Consider the following 26998-nt stretch of genomic DNA (forward strand, 5'->3'; position numbering starts at 1 on the left):
TTAGCATGGTATAGCTTGATATGACCCTAGAAGTGGAACCCTGATACAATTAAACAAAAACAAAAACAAAAATTTGCTTTTTGGATTAGAAAACAAATAATTCAAAGGGTCAGTAGGTTGGACTTCTAAACAAGAGGCTCCCAGGAGCCTGAATCGCTTACCTTGCTGAATTTTGCCTTTCAAAGTTAATAAATTAAATAAGAAGTTGTCCAACAATTTTGACTCAAGAAGTCTTTGGTTGGACTATTACAAGATCTTTTTAACAATTGAAAGTTTCTTTTAATCTATCATAGTTTTCAAGATATTGACTGAAAACTATTTAAAAAAAAGTAATTTTTCCCCTTTCAAGGGCAATAACTCTTACAAGGAGTCTGAAGACTTTTGTAGTCCTAATAATATGGATCATTTCAGCTATTGAAAGAATTTGGATAAACCTAACGGTTTTGGAGATATATGTGAAAAACTACTATCTGACCCCTATGTTCTATTTTTCGCAACGGCAGCCATGTTTTTTCGACAAATTGAAAATCCCCACATCAGTTCTATGCAGGATACCCCAAGGAACATTCATACCAAGTTTGGTTCTAATTAGTCAAGTAGTTTCAGAGGAGAAGAGTTTTGTATAATTGTTAACGATGACGACGGACGCCAAGTGATAGCAATAGCTCACATGGCCTATGCCATGGTGAGCTAAAAATACTTCTGATTTTCTTTTATTACTACAGCTAGTAGAAATAGACCAGTTCCAATTTCAATACAAATTTAGGTAGGCTAGTGAGTAATCTAAAATAGTTCTTTATGTAGAAATCTGCCCTACATTATACCAATGTGTCCTACTCAACTACCACAGAACACGTCAGAACGCTCGTCATTTTTGCCATTTACGAAAGGATTTTATAAATGACGAAAATGTTTTAGGTCGTTTTCGTCACTTAAAATTTGAAAAGTGTATATAAAAAAAATCCATTCAAAAAGTATTTCAGATAAATTTTCGTCGATAAATATAAATGTTGTTAAAATACTAACAATACTTTGGAATGAAACCTAGTCTTAAAATTTGATCCAGATATTCAACTCAAAAGATGCCAATAATGTGTCAAAAATACCTGTTGCAAAATTTGTACAAGAGTTTAGTTATTGTACAATAAAATTAAAGAACCTTAGTGAATGCACTCACATACCCCACCTGTCCAAATATTGGACTCACAAATAAAAAGTATCTGAAAAAAAGGGAAGTTCAAAGGGCCATATACAACAAAACATAATGTTAATCAGTCACTAATCATGTTACATTGTGGACTCGCATACCAAAAATCAACTCTACATCTGCAAGCATTTAGAAAAAGAAGTTGAGATAACTGTTTCATCTGTAAAATTAAGTCCAAGGCCCAGTCTGTGAAGCAATTACTTGATATGTAACTCATCATAGTGCACTAACATACCAAAAGTCATCCCCATATCTGCAAGCATTTAGAAAAAAGTCAGGAAAACTTATTTCTGTAAAATTTGCTAAGTCCAAGGCCCATAATTTCGGTAAAATTAGCAAAACAAAACCTAAACTTGATCTGTAACTCATCCTGGTAGACTCAAATACCAAAAGTCCAGAAAACTAATGATGGACGGGTCAAAAACATTATACCCTCGATAACTAATACTACTAATAATTACCAAAAGTAAATCCTTTGGGAAAATAAGCTCTTACATCGAACAGTGACTTAAAAATGTTTACAAACTCCAACACCATCACACAGTCACCAAATAATCCTTGAGGTATCTTGGTCTTTATAGGTGTAGGTTCTGGTAAAATCTAGAGGAACATAATTGTATTGAATTGACATTATTTAATATTATCAACATTTTATAGTTAACCTGATATCAACATACACAAAATATTTGAAATACAACAGAAAATATATTAAAACAGGCAAGTGAACATTCAATTTCTTGATTATATATGTCAGATATTTCATATAAGTCACACACACAAAAAGATACCATGCTCCTCTATGTGCACATGCACCTCTAGAATTATCATTTAGCCCAGCTTTAATACATATATGCAAAAATCAAAGATCTTGAAATTGTTGGTCCTGTCGGTCCTGACCTCCACAATACAGCTAGAATTTTTTTTTTTTTTTTTTTTTGAAATGGACATCGCTGGTTCATTTCTTTCACTGGTATTTAGATGTATCAGAGATTGCAAATTCCAGTACTGGTTTACATTATTTTTTTTATTAGAAACCAATTTATGTATTTTAGGCCTACACATGTGGCTGGAGCAATTTATAGGTCCAGCAAAAATTTTGTAGGACTGGCAGAAAAACTAATTTTGTCAGGCACATGACTGACAGGCCAAACAAAAAAAAAGTTTTGTGTGCTCTGAAAAATCTATTAGTTTAAATATTGACATAAAATTGCATTATTTCGATGACAAATGTTAACAAAATGTAAAAATGGCACCCCTGAAAGTAAATAGGTAAGTCCATGTTATAAATGCAAAAGAAGTATCCTAAATTCAGATGATTCAAAAAGTCTGAATAACTCATCTGGTATCAAAATTATTTACACAAACAAAACATTTATGTACAGAGGCTCAACCAAACATCACTGAAGACATAGGACAACATTAACCAGTTGACCATATTTTAAGTCTGGTATGAATGACGTTGATAAACATTTAGTTGTACCTTAAGATCATCACATTCCATATCATCCCGTATTCTACTCCATTCTTTTAACTGTTCTGCCTGAATTCTTTTCTCTTCTCTTCTCTTTTCAATTTCCTATGATAGTAACATTAATATATTTCATAGATGATACAAGTTTCAATTCTGTTGAATCAAAATATTTTATTTAGGTATTTTTATACTCCCCCGCCCATAATTAAAAAAAAAAATATACACCAACAATGCTAACACACATATTATGCCATGTTTGCTACCCAAATTAGGGTATATATTGGGAAGGAAAAGATATATGAAATCATGCCATGTAACCCTATGGAATATTGAAATTCGCAAGTTTTGGAAAATATTTTGGCCCTACACACCTCCATTACACGTTATTCCTACCATGACTATGACAAGATGTTACAGAACAGGCTAGACATCACTCCTTACTGGACTAATCCCCTTCAACTTAATGAACACTGTATCTTTGAGGATGAATGTGGACACACGATTCATATTGGGCAAATTTTTCATGGGGATAAACTAAGCACTTTTGACACGATTTTGCTGACATTTCTAAAACATCCAACTCCATACCACTATCAGTACTATTTTTTTGTTGTTGACAACAAAACGACATAATATGACTGCTCATTTACTTAAAAACATAAATTCTGACAATATGCACATCCCAATATGGTAATTTAACACCCCATTAAGTTTCAGAACAATTGTTGAAGAGGAGTTGTGGACATTATACCAAATTTTGCTGCAAAATGTTTAAGTTAAACAGCCATCATTTCTAAAATTTTTGTTCTAACATAAATTTCTAACAGTACGTACATCTTCATGTGGTTATATTACATCCCACAAAGTTTCATAACAATGCTACAATCTGCTAAGATAATAATTAGGACAGACAGACGAGGTGAAACCTATACACCCTCCAAACTATGCTTGCAGGTGGTAAAAAAATAAACTTCACGAGTAGACAAGGTACAAATCATCATGCAAAAGCAATATACTTAAATATCTAAGCATTCCCTCAAACAGTGGATGAAAATCTGTTATGAAAATTTCCAATATGCATTGACCAAAATATTGCCAAGCAGTACCGTGAACAGGAAGTAGTCAAGTGTGGAACCTGGAAAGGGGAGACATAGTTCACGTTCATGAAAAAGCAATATACCAAAAATAACGAAGTATTCCCTCCAATAGAAGCTGGAGAATAAAAAGCAGAAACAGATGGATGGACAACATAATAATCCTCCACTCTAGAATGATAGTAACAATTGGGTCTGAAATTTAGTATACGATTTTTTCGTCAGCAAATTTTTAGTAGTTGTATTAAAAGAAAGAACATAAATAACATCATCATGGTGGACAAAGTACAAGGTAAAAACACCAACACCTATACCTTCGCTTTTTCTTCTTTTCGCTTCTGCTTTTCCTCTTCCCATTTTTTCTTAAGTTCCTCTTTTTGGGCATTTTTTTCAGCTATCTTCTGCTGTTTTTGTTGTTCTTTTAATGCAGCTTTTTCTTCTGGAGTCAAATCATCTTCAACAGGTACAGGTTTGGGTCTAGATTTTTCTGTTAAAAAGTAAGCATTCCAGTTCTATATATTCAAAATTAAAAAAATGTAAAAGGATGGGTCTGCTTTGTTAAAATTGAACTAAGTCTAACAAAGCCTAAAAATTGTTTGATTAACCAACAAAACTTGGTAATTTTTGTACAATAACTTTTATAAAACAAGTACAAAATTATCTGAGCGGAACTCAACCTTCAGAGACTTCTCTGAGAGGCAGTAGAGAGAAGTTGGGATGGGTAAGATGAAGAGAATAGAATTTTCCTAAATACAGGCATCCTTCATAAACCATTTAATTTTCTTTCTAAATAATAAATACAACACATACATGTACACTTCAAGCAAAGATTCAGATATGGTAAAACAGTCATTAGTTTTTATTATTTGCGGTCTACGAATGGTGACACTGATCCTACCTAAAGAACAGTCCTGATCTTGGGCAATGTCTGAAAATGAGTGGCAACTTATGTAACCACTTCTATTCACTTTTTGTGGCAACTTAGGGTAAAGTGAATGACATTAGGGAAGAAAAGTCAGCCAGAAGCCCTGTTGAAGAGCACTGCAATTTACAATTACTAACCATAAGCATTCCAGCATTTTTTTTGTTAGGGATCCACCTAGTACTGCAAAATTTGATTGGATTTTTCTTCATAAGCTAAATTTTCATAAAAATCTTTTTTTCTAGATAAAAAATCTTTAGAATACCATGAGATGGTAATATGCAATACTGTTTTTATATTTGTCTCTATGTTTGTCTATGATACCATAAATCATGAATTGACTAAAAACAACTATAAAACCTACCCTTGTCGACAACTTTTTCTTTCTTATCTTTTTTCTTCTTAGAAGTTTCTACACCTTCATTCGGGTCAATGCTTTTCTTTTTCTTTGAGGATTTTTTCTTGGATTCTGTCACTTCAAATACAGGTACAGGACCAGCATAAAAGTCTACGAACTGCATGCTGTCAATACCTTTCTTCTTTAGAACACTTTCCTAGAAGACATAGACAAAAAGACATATTAAAGAGAAAAGAAACAAACTTCAACTAGCAATAGAATATGTCTTGGATTTTTTTTTTATCTTGAGCAAAACTAGCTTTGTATTGGAGATAATTAATAAAAAATGCAGATCAATTTGCCACTTGTTTTTTTTTTTACTAACCCATGAATTGAAGTACTCATAAAGAAGTCATAGTGTTTATGAATTGTTGACACTCCGACAGGTCCTTAAGGCGAAAATTACAGTGGTGCCAGACCCAACAGCAGGCATTTCATTAATTTTTCATATTCAGGTACCTTTAGTTTTGTAGGAGGTACTTTTCATCATTATCTTTTATAAAAAATGTATAAAATTCTGGTGGTACCTTTCAGTAGCTTAGAACGGTAAAAGTACCAGCTACCAAATCTTAATAAAAGGCCTGCAACAGGGTTTAAAATTAGCAGGGGCCCAATCGCCAATAGTCTCTTAGTTTTGGTGTGGGCTACTGAAATTTCTACTGTGATTGTAAAGAATTATACATTTTGGTTTCTGCCAAAATTTTAAGTTAAAACCCTTCCCTAAGAATGTCATAGCTTCAAAATAAATGAAAACTAGATATCATAAGAGATGGAATATATCTGTGGGCCCCACTGTTGTAAGATACTTAATATCAGCCATGCACAACACATTCAATTTATCATGCAAGACTCATTACAACCGAGACACAAACCACTTATGCAAAAAAAAAAAAAAAGAGAAATTGACCTTGAAGTCAAAGTTTACTGACCAAGGTAGGCGACATATCAACCTGAGCTGATTTACCCTTGTGCAATATATCAAAAGCCTACATCAAGACAACAGTTACAGCCACGACACAAATCTATAATGGAAAATTATTAACTTGACCTGGAGATCAAATTTCAAGGTCATAGACCACCAACCATGGTATGTCTCTTGAGCTGATCTTCCCTCATGCCAAATGTCGGGGACGTCAAAAGAAGCTGTCTACCAACAAAATTGGATGGCTGCCTGCTAATCTTTTGAAAGCTACTCTATTTTCAACAAGATTGCTACGCATAGCCTTATGTTCCCTACTGCAGCAGAAATTTAGAATTTAAAATATTGAATCATAAAACCAGGGAGTGCTGTCTACAAAATCAGGTTTGCTACTCTTCCCAAGAATTTTTTGTGAATTGTACGAAACTAGAGGCTCAAGACAGCCTGAATCGCTAATCCTGGTTTACCATTTGCTTATTTGAAAAACTTGAATGAGACAGGCTAAAATCTAGCCTAAAATCTAACTAGGTTAAAATCAATTAAATTGTCAAATGCAAGAAATGCTTTTCATAGCATTTTCATGGCCTGAACCAGAATTTTGCTAAAGGCAACAATTTTTGAATTTTTTTCAAAAACCTGTCTTCCAACCACTAAGTTCCATTTTTACTATAGGCAGCCATATCTATTCACGGATTAAAAATCACAAGTCATTTTGAGCACAATACACTAAAGAACTATTATGCTTATTTTCATTCAATGATCTTAAATGGTTTTAGAGAAGATTTTCAAAATTGTACATGTGAAAAAAAAGCCCAACAAAAAAAAACTGTTTCAGGGGTCGCAATTCCTACATTAGTCAATGAATGGTTTTGAAAATTTCGGCATAGGTCCTTCTCATGATGCTTAACAATTTTACTCCTGCCAGAAATTTGCTAAAGGCAACAGTTTTTGAGTTGTTTGCAAAAAACTGCCATCTGACCCCTATGTTCTATTTTTAGTAATGGCGGGCATGTTTTTTTCATGAATCAATAATCCCAACTACCAATTTGTGTGGGATACCCAAAGGAACATATATGCCAACTTTCACTGAATTCTGTGCAATGGATTTTGAGAAGAAGATTTTCAAAGTTGCACATGCGAAATATGCAAAAAAAAAAATGTTTCAAGGGCCGTAACTCCTACATAAGTTGACCAATCATTTTAACTTTTTTTAGCATAGATCCATCTCATGATGCTGAACAATATTACCCCACCAGAAATTTGCTAAAGGCAACGGTTTTTGAGTTATTTGCAAAAAACTGCCATAAGATCCCAATGTTCTATTTTTAGTAACAGCGGCCATGTTTTTTCACGGATCAAAAATCCCACCCATCATTTTGTGCAGAACACCCTAAGGAACAATCAGGCCAAGTTTAAAACCTGTCAGTCCAGTAGTTTCAGAGGAGAAGATTTTAAAAAATTTGTCCACGATGACGACGTCGATGGATGCCAAGTAATGGCATAAGCTCACTTGACCTTCGGCCAGGTGAGCTAAAAAAATGGCGGTCTGATATGATCAACTACATAATGTATATTACAATGCTATAACATTTGTAGTAAATCTGTCAAGCAGTTGCAGAGGAGTCATGTTCAAAATATTCCTATTGCAGCAATGTACAAAAAAAAACAAAAAAAAAAAAAAAAAAACAACCAAAAAACATCAAGTCCAATAACTTTTGTTGAAACAAAATGGTGGTGTGATATGATCACTACATAATGTATCTAACAATGCAGAAATATTTGAAAGAAATCAGTCCAGCAGTTACAGAAGAGTTGTGTTCACAAAATATTTCTATTGCGTCTATGTACAAAAAACTGTTGTAGTACAAAAACTTCCATAAAATTGTTAAAACAAAATGGCAGTGTGGTATGATCAAGTACATAATGTATCTTACAATGTCTCTAAATTAGAATGAAATCTGTGAAGTGGTTACTGAAATCAAGTGTTCACAAACTTCAGATGCATGGACTTATGGATGCACAGATGGGAACCAGGGGTTTCATTAATTTTTCAGGCAGGAGGTACCAAATAAATTCGACAAGGGGTCTGGGGGCCTCAAATGGCACCCTTCGGGTCCAGGGCAATGCCTTGGTGGGGAGTCCGGAGGGCAAAGGCCCCTGGAAGCTCCTGGATGTTAGACTTTTTGAGATTTCAATTTTGACCTGAAAATATGGGACAAAGTCTGCAATATTTGCTTCAGTTTTGTTTAAAATATACAAATTTGAAATCAAGATATATGATGAATCGTAACTGGTTTAGTCTCAAAACCCTGAAATCCAGGAGCTCCACATGATTCCCACCAGATCCATTTCTAGACAAATGCTGATAAACTTTGTTGACTGTTTAATCCTGTGCAATTTTACAAATGTATATGAAATTTTGATAAATGTCATATTTTGTTCTTAGGCTTTTATTTACTTCTTACAAAATTTAAACACTAACACATGCAAATAAAAGCATAGGAACAAAACTGAATATTTATTCAATGAAATTCCATAACATGTGGTGGTTCCAATTAATGATTATTTTCATAATAAAATTAAACTTTGTTGTTGTTTATTGCCTAATTATTACTGTGACATGAAGAGCAATTGCATGTGTCTTATTGTGAAATGTTGGTCAAAAAATCATAAGTCTGATAAGAAATTCTTTGCTTCTGAAAAAGAACAAGACTGGCAGTTTTAGTCTGGTTGACTTTTAGACAGACAGAATTTTCTAAACATTACAATGTATTTATTTTCTACTATAATCTGTAGCAGTGTTGAATCTCAGAGACAATATTTTTTTTAATATTCTTGTGAGCAAAGGCCAAACTTTCATTTCAAACTTAGGGTTGCCAGAATATTTTAACCAAAACTCCCCCTCCCCACTGAATCGAATGGTCGTCCCTTAAAGGGAAAGGCCACCTTTGTATTAAGTTAGGCTCTTATGATAAATCATACCCACGTAAACAAAAAATAAATAAATGCAAAATACGCTTTTATAAAATGCTCAAGGCTTGCTAAGTTCGAAATCTTTGAAATATATGTAAATAGCCATCTTGCAGAGCTCTCCTTTCTGAAGGAAGATCATAAGCAGACTTTATTGATTTTAACCGAAAGCTTCCGATCGGCTTGTGACGTCACTAAGTCGGTTTGGTACTGATACAAGTACTGCAAATAATATGTAAACAAAGAATATTCCGTAAATATTTCTATGATCATGTTCATCAAATCACCAAAACATGTTGTCTTGTCAACATTACGATTGCAGGAATGATAAAAGAGAATATTCTAAAAGTTTTTGATCGGCAACATGAACATTCTTTGGAAGTAGATTTTCCCATGACATGCTTATCATCTGGCAGCAAATCCCAGTTTTCATCAATGTTGTCTGACATTTACTTAAATGTTGTGCCTCAATCTCTTCTTCCATTTATTTTGGGTTGAAATTGACTTCTTGACGTGACAACTCAAAAGATCATGGTGGCACCCATAGACGTGGGAAATTCGAATTGCCCAATTTTAAACACGATTAATTAAAAAAAGAAATAATTTTGTTTCAATTTAATTTTCATGAACATCTAAAAGACTAGTTTCGATATTTATGACTTGCACAATAACATGGTCTTCTCCTTTAATCATATTCGAATTCTGTAAAAGTCAACACTAAAAATTCCTGCACTCGTCTGCACAAATCACAAAAAATATCAGGAAAAATGACGGGAATGGGGTTAAGATACCTATTTACTAGATTTTTCCTCATTTTTTTTTTTGCTTTTATTTTATTCTGCCCATCCCAGTCACTACTGTAGCCGGGTAAAAGTACCAAGTACCAGCTCTTAATGAAAGCACTGGGGAACCATTACCAAGTCCCTCCTTTGCATACAATATATCATGTCACAGGTGTATGACATATATTGTCCTTGGGACTGGATCGAAGAACCATATGGTTGGTTTTTTTTTTCTGTTAATAAATCATAGTAAGGACTTTGTAAGCAAAATTTCCAGGAAATATAGGCTTTGGGGACAAGTCCAAAAAAAATCTGAAATAAATGGAAGAAGTTGTGGGGGACTTATGGAGTGTTACAAAGGATTCCTATTTTTGTCAGACACAAGTGCCATAGCTTAAGTATGAGAAAGCTGTATGAGAGCTAAGCTTAGCTAAGTTTGCACCGAAAGTGGCTGACTTAGAGGGTAAATCTGATGAGTCAGAGCTTGAGTACTGATTACTAAATTCCAAGTCATAAATTTACTAAATTAATCAGTCATGAGTTTGAAAATAGCCATGAAATTGTTGTAAATAAAATAATGTTTTCAAAGGAAATTATTCAGAATTCAAGTCAGAATTACCAGTTATATGAGAAACAATTGAATTTATTTTATAAATTAGAATTTCAAACCATATACCATGCAGTTGATAGGTGGATTAGCAATATTCTTCCAAGGATGAAACGATTCATCGCCATATTGATGTATCACAATACTTTTGGTCATAATACAATACAGGTCAAAATACTACCTTTTTTTTCTCAAACAATTGATAAAATTACTATACAAATAGTAAAGTAGTACATGTCTTGTAAGGAAAAATCCATCAAAATCATAGACTCTAAGAATAAAATCTGGCTTCAACAAATTTCATCATTTTTAAATCTGTTGAATATTTTTTATTCCAAACTGAAAAAAATATGCCAAGAAAAAAAGTTAACCTCCAGTGCTAATGTACGTTCAAGCCTGGATAGCTCCAAGGGACTATTGAAATGTGTTCTTTATCAATAGAAATTGCTTACTTCCTACAAGGTTTTGTTAGTTGAATATTTTTCATTTGCTTTCAGCAGATGATGTTGATTTGTGGACATTAAAAATGCTGTGTTTGTATTATAAAACAACTTTGATGTTCATCAGAGTTCATTGGTAGTTAATTTGTTTTTGTCTAATTTTCTTTTATGCTTTTAATATGTCAACATCAGAAGATTCTCGAACTTCATTCAGTACTGTTAGATTAAAACTACCTTACTGGTGATAACTTAAATATCACCTGTAATTAACAATAATGCCACTTTGATTAATGAAAGGGTTTCAGTTTTCACACCTTTTATAACCCAAGCTGACGAAATAGATGACCAGTTAAAGTTCTCTCAGATTTATAACCAAACAGACCGTTTAATCAGTTCGAGTGTTCGAGAAATCCAAGGTTATTTATATTGATTATATAGGAGAAAGTTTGGTACTTTGAATTGTGTTCGAGAAATCACAGGTGTTTGTGCCATTTGAATTCAAGTGAGTGAAGTCCTACTATATATCAATTCATTATGGCTAATGAGACTTTAAGATTAAACAAAAACATTGTTGTCTGTGCATATTAAAGATACAAAAGTGTTATCAAATTGGAGTAAAATTTTTTTTAGGTTCCCCATGTCTTTACCTTGATTTTCCATACTCCATCGTCAATATCAGAGTTATTTTTCAGGAAGAGTTTGCTTTTGTCTCTTGTATACAGTCCTTTTTTTCGACTGGAATTGTAAAAAAAAACAAGTTATATTCATAATACAGCTATGATATACCAAGAGAAAACCACACAAAAATAGAAATACTTTATCACTCTATGTAAAGAAGTTTGCAAAGCAACATTTTTTTTTCACTTGTTTGTTTACGGATTCTCCTGTCCTATTTTTTAACGTGGGTCCGAAATGCTTCACAAGGCATAGCTTGATAGTCCTGTAGGTCAAAACTTGAATACTTGAGGCAAATACTGACATTAAGATAAGCCATAAAATAAACCATTTGGATTGTGAATGATTGACACAGGATAAGATTTTTGGAAGTGATCAAACCATCTTAATACTTGTAAAAGAATAAATGGAAAGATGGACAGACAAAAAATTTCTTGATCAACCCAAATTTTGCATCGGTAAGTACAATAAATTAAAAAAAAACACATGTCTGTATCTGCATCACCATCAAGCATTTGTATGTTTCAAATAATTGTACATGTATAAATGAACGTTAAGCAAAGTTGAATAAAGTATGTACTTATGATCATAGCATATACTGCTGGCCAAGTTCATGTACCTTGAGGGAAGCAAGTTGATGATTCAGATGAAATACTTGCATATTGAACGTTCATCAATTAACAAGTTTTCATCTTGCTATCTTATAAACAAAATGTTAACAAACTTGGGAATTCAGCTAATCCAAATTTCAGAATGATTTCAACTTGCCTAACAATTTAGTTTGGGCTAGTAACTACCCCATTTTTGACAGATTTTGGTGGCCCCATCAAACATTGGGTCACAACTGGCGACCGGGTGTGTGGCTGTGTCCAATGGAAGGACAGACATTCCAATCACTCTATACCCCTCTCATAGCAATAAACACACACCTAGCTATTCATATTGGATGCTTTAATTGAACTAGAGTTTTACTTTAAATGGTGCATAGTTTTCTAAAAAAAAAAAAAAAAAAATCATCTAAAAAATACACAATCATTAATTGATACATATGGTTAAATTTATTACACTCCATTCAGGTAACTGCTTACCTGAGTTGTTTTGCTGGTATGGTTATTGTAATATTAGATTTGTCAACTTCTTGAACAACATATTTATACTCATCTGACTTGGGCAACAGTGTTGGTTTTGATTTGCTAAAAAAAAAAAGAAAAAAAAAAAAAACATGCTTCCATTCACCTAGTACTATTCATATTATCATGCAGGATAAAGTAAATATAGGAACTGTTGACATCTTATTATACTGAAAATAAGGCAAGTTTATCAAGCATGCAAAAATTAATAACAAAAATTTGTTCAAATTTCTTCAATTACGAGGTGCATATCTTCAATATGTACGTGTTGTATATAGCACTATACAGAGTGTGAATTATACAAAGTACACAGGCTTTTAGACCAAATAGCTTTAAGTATACAATAATAACTTCACATTTCTTTACTTTCATCTATACGTATAAATTCTCAACTACATAACATAATCATTATTTTCACGAAGTTTCATCTTCCATTTTTACTTAGTAAGCACGACTTTTTCACTTTTTCGAGATGTATATATATTTTGTTCTTTGTATATTTTTAAAGCTTTGTACAAGGAGTAAAAGACAAAATATCAAACTTACTACTTTCTGATTATTTATCCTACATGTTTGTTTGTTATATTAAAATTTGCATACCTAGAAGAATCTTCCTCGTCAGAATCAATAACAATACAGCTACCATCATCACTGATAACAGGTGGTATTACTCTTAAAACTTTACAACATTTCCTTTAACAGAAAAATACCAGAGATATCACAGAAACATGTCAAACAGTTACATAATTTTGGTATTATGATGCTAATGCAGCTACATACCAAATATGATTGACCTAGAATTAAAAGTTCATTCTAAACTGACCTAATCTGAAAAAATTAAAATGAAAACCTTAATGGAATTGTTTAAGTAAATAGACCGTGTTGTGGACAACGCATTAAAACAAGTTTTGCTGAAAAATGCTCAAGTCCAACAGCCATCATTTCTACAATTTTTATCCAAACATAAATTCCTGACAATATGCAAATCTCCATATGTTAATAAAACATTCCAATAAGTTTCATAACAATCCTTCAAATCATTAAGGAGGAGTTGTGGACACCCATGTGACAAAATTTAGCTGAAGAACGGATAAAAGTTCAACTGCCATCATTTCTATAATTTTTGTTCAAACGCCATTTGTTCTGACAGCATGTGGTTACATTACAACCCACAAAATTTCAAAACAATGATGCAAGCTGCTTAGAAAAAGTTTGGACAGATGAACAGACAGGATGAAAATAATACATGTACATGTATATCTTCCCAAATTTCATTTGCGTGAGGTATAATTACATGTTTAATTGTGCAGTGATTGGGATTACCATGCGCAGTGCACCATAGACTTATTTCCTCTTAGAATGGCACATTGAGAGACTAATATGTTGCGTCATGTGCATTAAGTTTCCATCATTGATGGTGGGGTGTTGTCCACTACTTGTGACAGTAAAATGACATGAATGTGTCTTTTAACAATGTTTTTATTAGCTGCAGGCGGACGTTTTAATCACCACATCTTTGAGGGGATTTGAAGACAGGGGAATAAAATGGTACTTACTTGATTTTTCAGATTACATATTCTTCATTGCTTACACATTTGAAAGACACAGTAAACATTATTTTAAAGAATAAAAATATAATAATAATGATAATATCAGAAAAGCGTGGACTGGCAGTCCTATTTAAAATTGTAAATGCCACCAAAGACATTATTAAGCAGAAGAAGTTATCTTTTTCAAAGCCTAAATAAATATTAATGATGGTAATTACCAATTAATAATTAAGAATCAAACTGCAATTGTTGTAGAAACTAACTTGGCAGCTGGACACAGTTATGAACCCCCTATTGAAAGTACTGATAATGGTGGAGACATATTATTTGGTCCTGAAGCACCCCAACAAAATCCTAAATCTGATTGCAGCCAAACAAAAAAATAGACTCTTTCCTATTATTTATGATAAACTAATAATAGCCAAGTTAAAGTCTAACTGATGGGGAATCTGTGGACTATGATAAAGGACTAGACAATACATTAGTATAAAAACTCAAACAATAGAAAAGAAAAGTGATTTGATGTGACAATTAATTGACACATTAATTGTTAACTCTTCATAAACATTTGATCTGCAATGTAAATTTAAGTATATTTATGCAACAAATGTACATTTGGTCTTCAATATCTGTCTCGCCGGCCTTAGGTGCTATTCCAAAATTTGTCCCATGTTTTTTTAGAATGGCCCATTGCAATTGAAAATATCCCATTGAATTGAAGGTTAAGGGGGCCATTGTCCCATTGGCAAAATATTAATCCCAATCACTGATTGTGTAATACTTTTTCCACGGTGGCCAGATTTGAAAGGGGGGTTGTGATCACACCAAATTACTTTAACCCTGCCACATTTATTGTACCCGTCCTAAAGAATTTCTAGTCTCTGTATGCAGACATCTCAAAAACTGCCAGTACAACGGTCCCTATCCGCAATATCTTGGAAGGTTCGATAACATTCCATGATTGTGTTTGACCAAATATTAGGTTAATTATTTATCAGTGAAGTCCAATAATATACTGCTTAATTCCACTCAGTAAAGATAAATTTAGTTTTTGCTTTTATAAGTTTCTTGAAGTAACAAATTAAATATTCGGAACAACAGATGTGACAAGAACAACTACTCAGGTAACTTTCTCTTTTCCCCAATAATTATATGTAACAACAGTTGTGATTGGCCACAGATATTTTCTTTACCAGATTATCAACTTCAATAGTTTAAACAAGTGTAACCTTAAAGGTTAATAAATATGTTGATCCTCAAGTATAGCAGGCAATTCAAGTTGAAAACAAGAATACACTTGACCAGCAGATTTGTTTTCAGTCAGACAAAATCTTCCAAGCTGGTGGTCTCAATGTGCGGTAATGTGTCAACAAGTTTTGAGATGTCTGCTGTTTGTCTTGTTTTGTTTGCACTTTATATAGGAATAACTATTTCGCTGTACCTGTGTATAATGTTTTGGGGACAGCTGCAGCCTGCCCAACAGTATCAGAATTTTGTTGTCATTCATTGAAGTTAAGCTGACAATTTTCATTCTGGTGGGGTTGTTGTCTTTTTGATATACTCACCATATCCATTCTCTTTATAATCAGAAACCTGAACATGAAAATCTCAATGTAAACACTGACAAACAAAAAGTAATACCTTGGTCTCGCCTTTTGCAATATACATCAGAGGCGGGACAAAAATGATACCACTGAAAAACCTATTGTGAACCACAACAGCCTCTCTATACATTGTTTATTAAAGTTTAAAAAATTAATCAATGGCTTATACATGTACATTTATAGCAGCTGACCCTTTGGTTGAAATATACAAGCAGAATTTTTTTTAACTGATGGCTGGACAGTTAATTTGTTGAATTTTTTTTTTTTCTGGGGTCATTAAAAATCTCAAATTAAAGAGATTTTCCCAAAATACTGCTTCATGCAATGACAGTTTTTCAAGACATATCCTTATTTTGATTTTACATAGAACCAGATAGTTAGGACTCATCGCAAAAAATTCACAAATTTAAACTTCAGCTTAAAATTTGATTATGTAGTGCAGTATTTCAATATAGTGTACATGTTAGTCTGCTTCAGCCATAATCCTTTTGCCTGAGACTAGTGAAAATTGATGAGGGCAAGAAGAAAAGTTTGAAATATACAAATAGGAAATTATTGAAATTGAGAATTAGGGCTAGTGGCTGAAAAAGTTTCAGAGACAGACTGCATGTTAAAGCTTACTTTTCTCCAGAAATAACTGCATCAACAATTTCACCAATAAAATATCGATCTTTAGCAAACATAAAAACATCATCATTTAGGTCTGCAAGTCTGCTTCGTTTCGTTTTCTCTGCTAAGAACAAAAGTGGCTTTTGCAGGGCAGCTGGGAAAGACGCAATATTTTTCAATGCTTTCTCTTCAGATTCTACTGCCTCCTGATAAGTAAGGCCTGCTTTGCCAGTGATGGAACATGACCATACTAAACTGTTACATAGAATAATTCTCTCAAAGAATTCCCTGAAACAAGAGAAGATTAAAAACTCTAAAAAAAAATTACTTCCTTCATCAAGGTCACATGTCAATCTGACAACCTATTTTTCTCAATGCTCTTAATATCTTTTAAGTATGGTTATCAGGTAATACTACAAAATAATGAAAGATAATCAAGAAATGAGAACAAAAAGAACATAAAATACAAGGGAAATGTCATTGACCTGTACATACATGTAGAAAAATGTACATGTGCATTTGTACATACAAATTTGCATTTTGAAAACATTTTCAGGCATTATATAAGTTTAAAAATTGTTTTTTCTATAGGAAGAATTTCTCCTGTTGATTACAGATTCTTTTCCAGTGGCATGATAGTAAAGACACAATAAAATTACTTTTGAAAAAAACTAGGAAGAAATGTTCCAATTAGTCAAACTATTCTTCTCATAGAAGCAAGCTTTAAAGATACCAGCCAATTATAAATTGAGGTTAAATAACTAAAGGTCAATGCAAAAAATGCAATGGCAGTCTATTGTTTTCAATAATGCCATGCTCTTATTTTAATTTATCAGACTGGTGAAAAGTTCCCTGAACACTGAACAGTCACAAAATTGTAGTTTTGTACTCTATTTTTTTTAATTACATGTGTATTGCCTATATGGCCTGAATAAAGAAATTGTTTCAAGTGTTTTTTTTTTCTATTTTCTTTTTTAATTTAAGATAAATGTATTATAAGTATTTTAATCACTTTTTATCAAAAAAATTATATCAATATTATGTGATAGGAAAACCTCTTCACAGGTTGATTTTTCATGTACTATTCATTCCAGACCACGCCACTGGCACGTATAATTTATGTTTGGCACACATTTTTCCATGGTTGATCTCTGAATTTCCAGATTTTTTGGGGGGTTCTGTGACCAGACAAATTTCCGTTATTTAAAGCGCAATGGCCTTGACTGAAACAAAAGGAATGAAAATAAAATTTATTTCTGGCAAAAATGACTTGAGCAAACTGCAAGCTGTGTAGAATGGGACACAATCTTTTTTCCCTGGCCCTGCTGACGGCACCCAGTACATTTAGATCAGATGAGCCGACTGACTGAAAACAATGGAACAGCTGGCAAACCTGGAGAATTTCGAATAAAATGGAAAACAATGTCAATGAGCCTGGGTGGGATATAATCCAGATAAAAACAGTGGAGCTGCAATACCAAAATGAATGACAATTTGAATCAGAAGAATGCATTAATAAATAAAAAATATCTTCATGTACTAATATTCTTAATTATTTTAGGTATACACCTTATCTTCCAAAACAGGACCCTCCCACCCGCCTATGCTGGTAAAAATAGGGGCATGCTTGCAGAAATTTTGCTTACAAGCCAGTATATCCTATAAAATTCTTTTCAGATTAACAGTAGGGGCTTGTCTGAAATTTAGATGGCAAAGACTTTATACCTCTCACTTAAAATTGGAACTTAAAGTGTATACCAATCTGAGGTTAACTTATTTGTTGGTTTAATCACTCCTGTTATCTAAAAATAACCCCCTACCATACTGCCATATTGACCCCTTTCTGAAATTCTATACTTCGAACATATAAGAGAGTTTAATACAGTTTATTCCACTGAGGTATTGAAGTAGAGTGCATTTTGGGTTTTCAGCTATTTTTTTTTTGGTGGGTTGTCTATTTTATTTGAGGCGTATGAATAGCGTATGACGTGTGCCCTTTTGCCTGTATATTATAATGTATGTTAGGAGTGAGATAATTAGCGATTCTGCAGATATACATGTAGAATGCTAGATTTTAGAGTGATTCTGTTTGTAACCTTGACCTTGACAGTTAAGGATCTATTTATATTCAAAGTCATGTAATCATAGTCAATTGTATTCAGATTCTGACTTGCATACTCAATCCATAGTGTAAGGATATATGTTTATAGCGAGCACAGCTCAAGCTGTGGTGAAGTGGAAGCAAGAGCGGAAAACTATGGCAACATGCATGCAAAAATTAGTGGGGTGTAGAATGATGAGAACAACAATAAGTGGGGAAATAAGTGTCCCCAATAATTAATTTGAAAAAATAATACGATTTCTTAAATGTCTTAACATGTAACTTAAAGCCGCATTAGCTGCCAAATTTGTTCAGTTTTGATTCTACTGAATTTTGCTGATTCAACAAAAATAAGTTCGTAGTAATGCAATTGAAGCAATTAATGTAGATAATACCTCAATAATATTGTGAAAACATTCTTTTAATCAGAGAAGATCTATAGGTCTGATCTAGTAATTCTTCGCCATTATTTCCGAATATTGCAGACAGGACATTCACCAGGGTTAAAAATACTTTAACCTTGGTAAAAAAATAACAATAACGAATACACAGGTAAGCATGTGTACTGTTTTCATTTCATTTCATTTATTTCTTGATTAGTTTTCAAATAAATGATGACCATATTTGAGCCGCATTATATCACAATAGGTAAATTTCAAAAGGATCCTTGCCTTATATTCGAGCTTTTTTCTTTTACAGCTTGAGTCTGTTGGTCTTCCTTGGCGTTGAATAACCACTTTTGCTTTGCAATCAGATTTTGTTATTAAAGAAGCGACCTTACAGCACATGTGCGGATTAAGGTCACCAGGAGACACATGCATACGAACTTATCTAGGTAGATTTTTTGTCTTGCAAGACAATAAATATATAGACACACATTTCATGTATTTACTGTATTTTATTTGTGGATATCAAATGAAACTGTACAAGAAAAGTACAAATTAGTAGAAATAATTCAATGATAAGGTATGTTTCAAAAGAAACAAAATATTACGAAAATGACAGCTAATGCAGCTTTAAAAAGCAAATGAGGAATGGAAGTACGTACAATGTTAACATTACATTTATGAAAACAATATCATCCCTTTTTCCCAAACTCAGTTCCAAAGACAAACGATATCAAAATGCCAAAATTTCAGGTAAATAAGCAAAGCATTTTGCAGTTCAAAACATACATAAATATTTTATATATTTTAATAATAATAAATTCATAAATTTTGATAATTCTCAATTGATAATTCTATTTCAAATAAATTTGAAGAATCAACATTCTCTGCGAACTAAATGAATGCATGTCCCTTTAGTGCTGCAGACTGCTAAGGAATTTTCGAACTTTAGTGGGCCTAGAGGGTATATGGCTATATCATACATCAACGGAAAATAAATCAATGTAGTTTTTGAATATCATTCTTTTCTAACTGAAAAGTGGTAAAGTTTTTTTGCTATTTTGTATTAATTATAGGAGGGTTCAAAGATCACTGGACCCCCAATACACTTTGATAAGTGATTTAAGTGAGATCGTTCATTGTAGGTATCGGAAAACAAATAACATGTAAGATCACATGTACAGAATTTCAAAAATGTGAAAAAGAACTTTTTTCCGACAAAAGTTGACAATATGATAACAGAACAAAAATGCCTCTAAAATTGGTTGCATTTTCAATGATAAAGAGATAATAAGACACTGTAGAATACTACAATGTATATCTAAATATTCTTTACTGAATCACAAATAAAATAAACGTTCTAGATTCGATCTGCAACATGAGCTTTACAAAATGCTTTTGAAGTTGCAAATTTTCACATATTTTTAACTACTAATCATACAAAAATTGTAAAATAAGAAATCATTTTCCGGACAACCTGTTCTGTTTCCGAACTGTTGGTACAACAGAAAAGCATGAATATTATCAGAAGTAACTTATGTTTTGACATGATAAATATTTCAATTGCTTTTTAAGCAGATAGAAAAAAAGTCTGACATATTTTTTTCTGTTATTTAATAATCGAGTGCTCAACAATGTTCGTTTTCAGGAAATTGGAATGAAGAACGAGATATTCATAGTCAAGACAAAGCACCAAAAATACAAAAATAGTCATAAGATTAACATACGTAAATTTAAAGAATTAATTAGCAAGCCAGGCTTGATAAAAAAAAAACAACTGGGGGTTTGGACCAAGTTCATTGGTAAGATATTAATTTTAATGCCTTTTCTGTTTTTCCTTAAGCGCCCGTTGATCTGATATAAATAATGTCATTCCAGTTTAAACAAAGGGAGAAACTCTGGTATTGCTTAAGTTATCTAGTTTGTGACGGTTAAAAAGAGAACGTTACAAAGATTTTTGTTAACGGATAGCTTCAAATAAAATCAGCCTTTACTATCATATAGACCAATGAAAAGTTTCCAAGTTATGAGTAGTTTAATTCTGATTCCTAGATTTAACAGCATCTTTGTTAGGCAAGGTTTACGGTCCTGCCCATCCCATTGCGTGAAGGGAGGGGCACGACCGTAACCCTAGGGTAGCGAAGATGCTTTTACAGTTGTGATATATGTTTAGAAGAAGTAAGTTAAGATGTACAAAAATAAATCTCAAAACCTCAAGTCTTTTCATCCATGTAAGGTAGACTTGATACTTTACATGCGTCTCTGTTCATAAAAGTCCGGAAACTAGAGAAATTGTCAGGAAACGATTTCGTGCTATACAATTTCAGTACAATTAATAGTTTAAATATGTGAAAATTTGCAACTTAAGAAAAAATACCTTTGCTAATACTCCAAATTAGAATAAGTTCCATGGCTTAAGGCTAGTGACAGAAGGGTTCATGATGCTTTTTTTACCCTTTGTAATTAACATATATCTATTGAAGCAGGGGCAAGACATGATTTGAAAACATGCAAAATCCACCGGTCATGAGAATTTGGAAAAAGTTCAAAGAATATATCACCATGACAAATCCCAATGAAATAGTAATCAAGAGAACCAAGATTCTAGCAGAAATCAAAAGAATGTAATCCAGGGACAAAGACCAGACATGGAAAACAGACACACACAACAAAGAACAAAAAGTAACAAAAGATAATACATTAAAGGAACAAAAGTAAATGAGCAACTCGGACTCCACTAAAAACTGATAGCATGGACCAGGTGCATTGGTAGGGCAAGTGTCCTCTGCTTTTCTAGAAACACCCGCCAGGGTAGACAAAAGAGGAAAGGAAAACTATGAAATGTTGAACAGATCAGTTTTCATGGTGCAGATGGATACACCATAACGACCCACGAGTTCATGATGATGACCATAAAACTTCTGTAGTGATGACTTCAATCTTGTAGCAATATAATCCTGTTCCAGAAGCCTAATTGTAAAAAGTTGAGCATGATTCAAAAAGTCTGCGTAGTTACTGCAAGCTCCGGCATAACGTATCAGTTGTGATATGAATACTCCATACACAGGTTATGAAGGGATGTTGCCACAGAAAAAAGGAAAGTTGACAATTCTGAATGAAAAGTCATCACGTTTGTCAATAGTCTTCCTTTACCATTGATCTCTAAGTGTAGGTCAAGATATGAGGATGAAAATGCACTAAAAAGTAAAATCACTAGTGCCACGACTATACACAATTTTTGTCGCTTAACATATGTCCCATTTGCCATTGCTGACCACTTTACACAATTATGCAAAACTATGTTTCCTGGAGGTGACATTGCAATAGGATTTGCCTGTGGTCAAACAAAATAAGTCAAAATGTTGTCAAATGTTATTACCAGCTTTTTCATTCGGAAAGCTAGAGATCTCCCTCAATTGCCCTTACAGAGGTTGGTAGGTATGCAGTTCCATGTTGATCAAAGAGTCCACAAGAGCATTTCCTTGCCATTTCTGCTTAAATTAGGACAGGACACATCAAAAGGGAGTAACACTACCCCTCATAGGCAAGATGAGCCCCTTTTATATCTAGTTTTTTTTTGGGGGGGTGTTAATTTTCTATTTCTAAAAAGAGTAATAAGTTTCACGGAACATAGCATGATGCAACCGCAGCGGTCAAACCCTGAACAGTTGGGGAAGAGTGGACACAATACATTATGGGCACAACTGGTTTGGACACAAAAAGCTCAAAACTGAAATTATAAAATCAGACCAAAAAAATAACCAGTCAATTTATTTGACCCCATATAACTAGAAATCTTAAAAATATCAGAAATCTCACTGAAAATTGCAGGCACTGATATTCATAAGGAATCCAACTGAAATATAATTTTCAAAATTGGACTTAAAATAAAAAAGTTAATTTTTGGGGGTGTGACCCCTTTGACCCCTCATAAAGAGGAATCTGAAATCAGATTGAAAAATGCTGGCACCATTTTTCATAAGTAAACCTATAAAACAAATTTAAAAATATGACCAAAAATAAATAATAGTCAAGTTATTGTCTGGAAATCATGAAAATGCATATTTCTGGCCCCTAATTTCTGAAAAACTCAGAGTCTAAAACCCCAAAATCAATCCACGTCTGACCATTGTGGTACAGAATACTATGAAACGCTTGTTTTGGGCCCCTAATTCTTAAAAAAGTTGTGACAATAAGCCCAATAATTAACACCAACCTTCCTTGTGTGGTTTATGACCTTGTTATAAAATTTTACAAAGATAAACCAACTAATACTCAAGCCATAGCATGAAAACCAAATGTCTACAGACGAAGACAACAAAGACGACAGCACCATACCAATATTCGACCGCAAATTTTTTGAAGTTGTAGTATAAAAATCAGTTATTGAGTTGGTTTATATTGAAAAAGAAGCTTGACAACTGGAATCAAGCAGTGTGAGATACAATGTACATGTTAAACTTTGATCTCTGTTAAGTAACAATAAGCTGTATTGTGCCATAATGATGAAATTGCACATAAGCTTTTATAAAAAAAAAATATAACTGTTTTCCTACTGAAGTAGGGAAACAAATAACAAAATGGCCGACCAAATGTAAAATGACATTTTCATATATTATATGGACCTCAAGAGCAATGACTAAGACCGACACTTACTCGTAGTCTTTGAAAACTTCGTTCGTAAGTTTGCAATGGAAAACTTCATCGTCAGATCTTAAACCCGCCGGAGGTGGCTGTTGGTGAAATGGCTGTTTGCGAAGAAGCGGCATCTTGATTTGGTTTTTGGAGGGAACGTAACACAAAGAAAAGTGTACAGACAGTTACTTTAACTCCAGTGGTCAATATGTTTCTAAGTCATGACAATCTATCAATCAAAGCAGTACTCTGTTCATTTGCTTTTCAAATTATAAATCCAGAGTTCAGAAGAATTCTTTAGTGGAGGTCTTCGCTCTCAACCGACAACGAGGTCATTAGAATGTAGCGTGAAAAGCTATGATGTGAACTTCGCGCCGGATAGAGAGGGGGGACAAGAATACTTTACCAATTACATTGACCTCATTTTTTTCAATTTCAAAATGTTTGAATCCGAGAGAAATGAAACTTTTCTCCGTTTTGTGACAAAAAAAATCTTCCTAAAGTTTTCAATTTTCTCAGTAGATCACTAAAATGAGTGGCATGTGAGCGAAATCGGGGAGTTCAGAACGCATAAAGGCGGTCTTGAGAAGTGAAACGGGTATTTCTATTGGTTGTTTACGCTTGATTGACGGGAATATGTAAATTTCTCTAATCCAAACTTATCTATCTTCTTGAAGAAAAACCAAAAAGGGGAAGCAACTTAATCATACAGTAGGGAGCAGTCATTGCAATTGGCAAACCGATAATTGAGAAGGGTACGGACTCTGCTGAATACGAATACTTTACCATAGGTCATGCAGTTGCAATAAATAAACAAAAAATCACCATAATGTAATTTAGGGGCCACTCAATATATTCATCAGATTGCAGTATGCTGGACACATCATGTAGATTTCTTAATCCTCTTACGGTTACAGAATTGTAAGTACCTGGTAAGAACTTTTCTAAATCAAATTGTTAAAAAAAAGAAACAAATAAAACAACAAAAAAACACTCGAAAAGGTAATTATGAAATGAAGCTAAAAACCAGGCAGAGGCTTATAACCTGTGATCCATGTGTTTTTAATCCAAAATATTTGCTATTGGAAATCCTTCTGTAGGCACTATAAAAACTGTATTCGGAATACAAGTGCAAATAAAAGTAGTCCACTAGAGATATTAAAACTTAGATGCACTGAAGTTTTGAAATACACCTTAGGTAGGTATATAAGAACTAGTTTCAACAATAAAGATAAAGTTGATGGTAAATGAATCTATTCAATGATACATGTAAAATACCTTGCTGGGCAACTAGGTTTTCTGTTTTGACAGTTAACTGCTTATCCAAATGTTATGCATCAATAAATGACGAATAAGACGAAGTTAAAGATACTTACTATGATGCGTTACCAGCTCAGGTTAACGAAATACCTCAGTACGATGTTCTACTGGAACGCCAAAGTTGGAAACGACAACAGCCAACGCGAAAGAATGAGTTGGAAGAATGAATGAAATGGTGAAAAACTGGCAAACATGTGTTTTACAAATGATCGGCATCGGAGGTACCCTGTTTTAACAAAAAGAAGTACATAATATAACATGGAACTCACCAAACAACCGTGATAAGAACCAAATTGGCAATATGATTAGAAATGGGAAACGGAGAAGATCATTATATGAGACACTAGATCATATATATAGGGGCAGATGTCAATAGCGACCACCATCCAGTTATTACCAAAATAAGACTAAACCTAAAGTAACAGTTAATCAAATAGAAAGATCGTCATCATTGAACGTCTAACATTAAGAGAGTCCGCATAGAATTGAAGAACAGATTCGGAGCATTAGAAAACCTTGAACAGGACGAAAAAGAGGCAATTAATTCTAGAAAACCATTGTGAGAATATCAAGCACACCTACCATCAGACTGCCGAAATAACTATTGGATTCGAAAAATTTGAAAATGAAAAGCAGTAGTTGTCTCAAAACAATTGGAACCTCATTGACGAAAGAACAAAGCTTCAAGAGAAAGTCGTGAACACAAAATCCATAGACTTAGAAAAAACAGCAGAAAACACACAACAATAACACAAGGATTAAAGAAATCAGCTAGGAATGATTAACGTAATTTAATGAATATGCCCGTGCAATATTCGTGCAGATGAAGCGGGGAAGGCAGCATTGAGAGGCGACCTAAATATCGTTTATGAAATAACGAAATAACTAAGTGGAAAAGTAAACTAAATACCACGTGTTAAAGTCTCTTCTGGCAAAGTTATTACAACTGAGAAAGAGCAATCATCAAGATGGTTTAACCGTTTCAAAAGTGTTTTGAATAGGCTAGAGCCAGATACAGTATTTGAATTCAACAACAGTACCAACTCGATATAAGCACTGATCTACCAAAGAAAAAAAGAAAGATATAACTAAAGCAGTTATTTAATTAGTGAGAGTACTATTGTTCGTTGGGTACCAATTTTCATAGTTTTTGTTCCCATTAATGTGTATACGGAATCCTCAAAACCTAAAATTCAGGAAGCCACGAACTTGTGTTTCTTACCCTAATTCACGAAAGTTGGTATCACGGATTAAAGAACTTTCACAATCCTTGGGATCGGATAAAGCAGCAGACAAAGATGGGATTCAAGCCAAACTTTTAAAAGCCGACCTAACATCAGGCACCAGACATCATGTATAAGTTCTTCAATACTATATATGGAGTAAAGTGACATTCCAAACGAGTGGCCTTTGATGTATCCGTACTGCCACATTGTGGAAAATCATAATATCCTATGGTGTGCTAGAAAGGATTGTAACCATGATTTAATGCTTCTATACACAATTTGAATGCTCAATCTTACTAAACAATACGGAGACAGACCAGTTTGAAGTTAACTCAGGAGTCAGGCAGGGTTGTATTATCTCGCCCATCTTATTCCTGGTTGTCATTGGCTTGGTAATGAAGAAGACCCCCTTGACTTTGATGATGATATCGCTTTACTGTCATCTTGGCATTACCACACATGCAAGAAAAATCACAAAGACTCACCAACTGTGCTGGTCAATTTGGAAGAGTAATCAAGGGAACCAAGGTTATAGCGGTAATCAAAAGAATGTAATCCAGGGACAAAGACCAGACATGGAAAACAGACACACACAACAAAGAACATACAGTAACTATAATCATACATATAAAGTAACAAAAGCAAATGAGCAACTCGGACTCCACTACAAACTGGGAGCATGGACCAGGTGCACCGGTAGGGTAAGCGTCCTCTGCTTTTCTAGAAACACCTGCCGAGTTGCTCATAAAAAGTCAAGTCCGGGGTAGACAAATGAGGGAAGGAAAACTATGACCCGTTGAACAAATCAGTTTTCATGGTGCAGATGGATACACCATAACGATCCACGAGTTCATGATGACGACCATAAAACTTCTGTAGTGATGACTTCAATCTTGTAGCAACATAACCCTGTTCCAGAGGCCTATTTGTTAGAGTTCTTGCTCGATACAAAA

General features: G+C 33.5%; 1 protein-coding gene across 2 annotated transcripts in view; it reads right to left on the reverse strand.

Annotated features, from left to right (window-relative positions):
- The window catches only part of LOC148623915 (bromodomain adjacent to zinc finger domain protein 1A-like), a 45606-nt gene extending 21523 nt beyond the window's left edge, over positions 1-24083 (reverse strand). For both annotated transcript variants that reach the window (XM_088566228.1, XM_088566229.1), the window contains exons 1-9: positions 23521-24083; positions 16390-16665; positions 13215-13307; positions 12573-12677; positions 11457-11544; positions 5059-5248; positions 4087-4259; positions 2688-2783; positions 1669-1807 (exon numbers count right to left, since the gene is read on the reverse strand). In XM_088566228.1, coding sequence (XP_088422354.1) covers positions 1669-1807; positions 2688-2783; positions 4087-4259; positions 5059-5248; positions 11457-11544; positions 12573-12677; positions 13215-13307; positions 16390-16665; positions 23521-23633 — 1273 coding nt within the window. In that variant the 5' untranslated portion in view covers positions 23634-24083. The remainder of the gene's footprint in view (positions 1-1668; positions 1808-2687; positions 2784-4086; positions 4260-5058; positions 5249-11456; positions 11545-12572; positions 12678-13214; positions 13308-16389; positions 16666-23520) is intronic.
- Positions 24084-26998: the final 2915 nt, after the last annotated feature.

The sequence above is a fragment of the Perna viridis genome, chromosome 2, assembly GCF_037379345.1.
Source record: "Perna viridis isolate PV_CMFRI_1.1 ecotype Kerala chromosome 2, ASM3737934v1, whole genome shotgun sequence".
Lineage (NCBI taxonomy): Eukaryota > Metazoa > Mollusca > Bivalvia > Mytilida > Mytilidae > Perna > Perna viridis.